The 5,567-nt window shown below is 36.9% G+C and overlaps 1 protein-coding gene across 2 annotated transcripts in view; it reads right to left on the bottom strand.

Moving 5' to 3' along the window:
• Positions 1–5,567, bottom strand: part of LOC107582701 (sodium channel protein type 8 subunit alpha-like) — a 58,238-nt gene that overhangs the window by 39,664 nt on the left and 13,007 nt on the right. For both annotated transcript variants that reach the window (XM_016268638.1, XM_016268639.1), the window contains exons 3-5: positions 3,510–3,628; positions 2,947–3,036; positions 2,254–2,382 (exon numbers count right to left, since the gene is read on the bottom strand). In XM_016268638.1, the coding sequence (XP_016124124.1) occupies positions 2,254–2,382; positions 2,947–3,036; positions 3,510–3,628 (338 nt within the window). The remainder of the gene's footprint in view (positions 1–2,253; positions 2,383–2,946; positions 3,037–3,509; positions 3,629–5,567) is intronic.

Raw genomic sequence — 5,567 nt, 5'->3', positions numbered from 1 at the left:
TAAACTAGGTTAGTGGATAATTCGGCAGCAAAAAGTTATTCTAGAAAATCAGTGCACAATAATTTTAGAAATCCAAACATTTAGTGAAAAAACAATATTTTGTGGGGAACAAATAAAAGTGTTGCACTAAATATGGTAAAATGTTACACATTGCTATTTTTATTATAAAATTCATTAATGAAAAACATTCATGAATGTATTTACATATAAGTATATACTATAAAATTAAAATACATTTCTCTTAAATTTATAGCATATTTTTTAATAAGGCAACAACATATGATAGATTCGATAGGACAAAACAAATACAGTGTGGCATGAAGCGCTTACAATATGTGCATTTGGTGTGCAGAATGATGCGCTTGAAGCAACACGGAATCACAGCACGCAGCACTTTGCATTAAAAAGTGCAAAGCACAAAGGGAAGAGAAATTGATGCATAGTGTATTATATCTGTGCAACAGTTATTGAGCCTTTCTTTTAACAGTTTTAAATTTCAGTTACTGTGCGCGTTAAAAACAATTTATAGTATTTTCTACGCCCGTGTTTTGTTCTCACAGACACCTGGTAGCAAGTAACAAAACAACATTAAACTCCGGCAAGAAGTCCTTTTTGCAAAATCATAGACATTTATTTACAAATCAAGTATAATAATGGGAACACAGAATGATCTTGGAGAGAGCTTTATTGAGCTGACTGTCGTAACCGAATGCGACCAGGGTTTAAAGGCTGAACGAATGACTGACAGCCACAGCGGAGAAAAGAGTTTGTGTGAACTTTAATGTAAGGACTTAAATATTCATATGTAGCTCACATTAAAGGGATACGGTTTCTACGTGTGTTTACGCTTTGATTCAGAAGAGCGTACGCTGCTTGCATTCAGGGGATATTCTCTAAAATCCGGAAAGACAGAGGAGACGAATTGTTGAATAAAGTCGTTATTTTAGTTTTCTTCACGTACAAAAAGTATTCTCATCGCTTCATAACGTTACGGTTGAACCACTGACGGCAGATGGACTATTCTGACGATGTCTTTCATACTGTTCTGGACCTTGTCAGTGTAATTTACTTGGCAGTCAATGTAACATTCACAAGCCTCCCGGTTTTCATCCAAAATATCTTAAATTGTGTTCCGAAGACGAACAAAGCTTTTATGGGTTTGGAACGACATGGGGGTAAGTGATTAATGACAAAATTTTCATTTTGGGGTGGAGTAACCCTTTAAGCTATCGTATGGTTTCAGAAGTAACAGAATAATATGCCCTCTCTGACCGATACCCGATCCGACAAAAAATGGCAGTATCGGAGCCAATACCCGATATGAATATCGGATCGGCGCATCCCTAATGGTAAGGGGTGTAACATTTCCGTCACACGCTTGAGGTATTCGGCCAATCAAAATGCACTGGATAGCTGGCCAATCAGAGCACACCTCGCTTTTCAGACCGATGAGCTTTGTAAAAATGTACGCGCTTCAGAAAGGCGGGGCATAGAGGAGAAACAATAATGTACAGGATGTGGAAAATAATGTGTTTTTTTAACCTTAAACCGCATAAACACATTGCATTACACCAAATACAAAATAAATGTTCTTTTTAGCAACGTCATATGACCCCTTTAAACAAATTATGATATATTTTATTTCTTTGCGCACAAAAAGTATTCTTGTAGCTTCTCAAAATTGAAGTTGAGCGACTGATGTCACATGGACTGTTTTACTGATGTCCTTACTACGTTTCTGGACCTGGGAACATTTCAGTTGTGTGCTGTCTACGGAGGGTCAGGGAGCTCTCAGATTCCATCAAAAATATCTTAATTTGTGTTCTGAAGATGAACAGAGGTCTTACAGTTTTGGAACAACATGAGGGTGCGTAATTAATGACAGAATTTTCATTTTGGGGTGAACTATCCCTTTAAGTTAGTCTAAAATTACCCTACAATAAGTGGAGAAGCTTTATTCGATGTGGGTGCAAATAAAAAAGCTCCCACATCGAATCAAAGAGTCCATTTCAAATAGCTGCAAAGAGGAAAAGGTTGGAAAACAGTGTTTTTATTTATTTATTTTCTAATAATTTTACCTAATAATATTGCTCCACTGCTTAGTTGGCACCAACTAAAGCTCCTCTATAGCCTAAAAGTCAATGCTGCACACAAGAGTTACGCACCTGTAATCATTGCATGCATAACATATTTTGAATGCAACATTATCTAAATGTTTCATTAATTTTTTAATTAAAACAGGATTATACTTACGCCATAGAGATGACCATAAAATCCAGCCAGTTCCAAGGGTCTCTGAGGAAGGTGAAGCCATCTATACAAAAACCTCGAGCCACAATCTTTGTGAGTGACTCGAAAGTGTAGATTCCTGTAAAGGTGTATCTAACAGAGTTCAAAAAAAAGAATGCATATAAATAAGTGTGTGTTTCAAATTTAAATTTTAATTGATAATTTTCATTATTAAATGAAATATGGTTTGTTTAACTAATATTTCTCTCGCCCTCACCCACGGTGCTTGTCACAATGGGATCAGGAACAGAGCAGAGATTTGGAACAGAGCTTACCATTGGTTAAGGACTCCCATGAAACTCCATTACCCCCAGTTACCCCAAAATAGACCTAGCAATTTTTAGGACTGGCCAAATTTCCAAGTGGAGCTTACATTGTCCTTAGCCTTTCCTCCGTCCTAACCAGTCATTAACTTGTCACTCTACTAACATTATATGCCCTGCTTTTCAGCACTCACACTGGAGTGGTTGGTGCTCAGAGTTTAAATTTCTGACCTTTGGCTTTTATCCCTTTTTGCTATACTGCTGTTATTATTATATCTGTGCACATAAATCACAAAAAATATTACAATCACATTTGATGAAGAAAATCTGCATAGACTAGATGAGTCAAGACTAGAATAGAATAGAATACAATAGAATAGATCAGAATACTTACTCTACTTGTTTGGACCATTCTGGAGGATTGCTGAATGTCATGAAGACACAATTTGTCAAAATTGTACACATGATGATCATGCTGAAAAGTGTAAGAAGTAGTTAAGGAAATCCTGTGGTAATGTCAAAATATTCATCAGATATCAAAACTATAATGGAAATAGAGACATTAATAAAAATGTGAATAATTTCATAAAATGATGTAGTAAAATCTGGGGTCACACAAAAAATTGTTGGTTGAGGACATAGGCATTTACTATTTTCCATAAGGAAGAAGTATGTTGTTAGCCTCGACATGATTAATGGTCTTTAAATCACTGTCTGTGTCACAGCACAATTCAGAACTCTTTTTTCCAGAACATTTAAGTAAAATAGTTAAATTATGCACTATGATAATAGGGTGTAACTGATAATTTGTCATTTATACATTTGATAAAACCTACAAATGCAACAAAGCATTGTTCTCATATTTCAGCCAGACAGACTAAGCACAGATTAGAAAACAGTTTCAACAAGAACAATCATTAATAACATGGACAATATTTGGAGCATTGAAAAGGATATGAGTGTATCAAAATTTTAATTGCTATTTGCCTGAATAGGTTAAAAGGACTAATGATATATAACGAGGGCGTGGCACTGAAACGGAAGATAGTTTTTCCTCTGTTAAGCACTATAAAGGTCTGAAGAGAAAAAGAGGAAGCAGAAAAAAGAGAGGGAAAGATATTAGTTACATATGTCAGGGTACATGGTGAGAGAGCATAGTCATTCACAAAAAAAAAAAAAGACCAAGTAGAGAAATGCCAATAAACAACATATATGAAAGGTTAACATGACAAGAACTTTGGATTTATCCAAAAATGACAGACGCATTCAACACAAACTTGCTAAATGTATACAATATTCAAGAACACCCACATAACTTTTTCCTAAAGTACAATAAAATATAAAAATTCAGGTCAAAGGCCATTTCTAAATCAAGCCCATTAAAACTCAGCTAGGGATATATTTACGCAAATGGAGCTAAGACAACTGCAGAAAGCGCTGGCAAAGAGATGGACCTCTTACAGGAACTCAGACTGTAATACTAACGCTAATGCTAACCACTAACACTGCGATCCATCAGATGCAGAAGTGCTGACTCCAGATAGTGTGTGTGGGACAGGGAAAAGCGAGAGGGAGGGGGAGGGAAGGAAAGAACGAACGAACGAAGGAAGGAAGGTGGGTCAAAAGCCCTGCAAAGCTCCTTTGCTCCAGCATAATGTAAGAAAAAAAAGAGACAAAGAATCTTCATCCACATATTCATCATGAAAACCACATGAATCCAAGTTACACACACATACAGACTTCATGTCAAAGAAGCAAAATTGTGTTTTTATACATCTTCAATTATTTTTTTTATCCTTTTTTCTTATTTTTTATTATCCCCCTGGTAAATAGTTTTTCTTTCTTGTTTTTAGCATGAACCTCAGTAAGTTTTTATTATTGTTGATATTATTATTTTATTGTTTTGTTTTTTTTAGAGATTTTTACTGGAAAACAAGACAAAATACTGATAAAGACAATATTTCTTCAGCCCTGTGATATCACACACATAGAATAATTTATGTTGCACAAAACGCCACTCCAGTTACACACACACAAGGAAACACCATAGAGGCGAGCGGATGAGAATCTACCTGAAATCTAATTAGATTAAAAATAGACAGCTGTCTGAAGGAGGACAAAATGAGCACCTTTACCTCAGAGTGTCCCTATCTCTCTCTATTTCTCCACCCCCGTCTATTTTTTCACTGTATTTGTCTGTGTGTGTCTGTGCATTTAATCACGCCAAACACTACAACATGGTTAACAAAATCATAAATTAAAAGACAGCGTATGTCAGACATAAAATGCTGCGTCTTCCATCTGAAGACAGCTGTCATTTTGAGGCACAAAATCCCAAAGACTGTCACACTAGCAAAAGCTGTGAACCGCCCAGAAGGCTCCATGTGTTACTGAATACTGAGCACTGGTTTCCCCAGAGTCTCTCTCACACACACAGACACACACACTGCGACAGACTGTGGGCTTCCTCCGCTGGCGGGAGCTCCCACTCTCACAATGCTGCACTCGTTGCTGAGGACATAGCTGCAGTTCTCAGTATCCTGGCTTAAAAATCTTTCTAATCTTCTCTAAATTTTCATATTAATGAGCATCTTGTTTATCACTATGCAACACACTCATCCAGCCGCATAACCTCAACCGTCCCATCCGAATAATCCATGATCATAACAAATTGTTTCAACTGTGACTTCGACCCTTTGTCCTTGTGTCTATAAAACGTAAGCGATTTTGCAGATGATGCATATGAGCAAACCTTAAACATGATACAAAAACAGGGAGTTCAATGGTCATGTACATGTGATCACAGCCTTATGACAACACCTGCACACACACAATGCAGCCTATTGGTCTTTCCTTCTGACTGCATAAGTGATATGCTGCAAAGCTACTGAAAATTTCATCATCTACAGAGAAGAGAGCCAGAGAGACATGAAGATGTGGACGGAGGGAGGAGGATTAGGAAAAGTGGGGGGGGGGGGGCAAAAGGGGAAAAACTGGAAAAAGCATCACTGTTGC

The sequence above is a fragment of the Sinocyclocheilus grahami genome, unplaced genomic scaffold, assembly GCF_001515645.1.
Source record: "Sinocyclocheilus grahami isolate Dianchi unplaced genomic scaffold, SAMN03320097.WGS_v1.1 scaffold47.1, whole genome shotgun sequence".
Taxonomy (NCBI): domain Eukaryota; kingdom Metazoa; phylum Chordata; class Actinopteri; order Cypriniformes; family Cyprinidae; genus Sinocyclocheilus; species Sinocyclocheilus grahami.
This window is presented reverse-complemented; position numbering and strand designations above follow the sequence as displayed.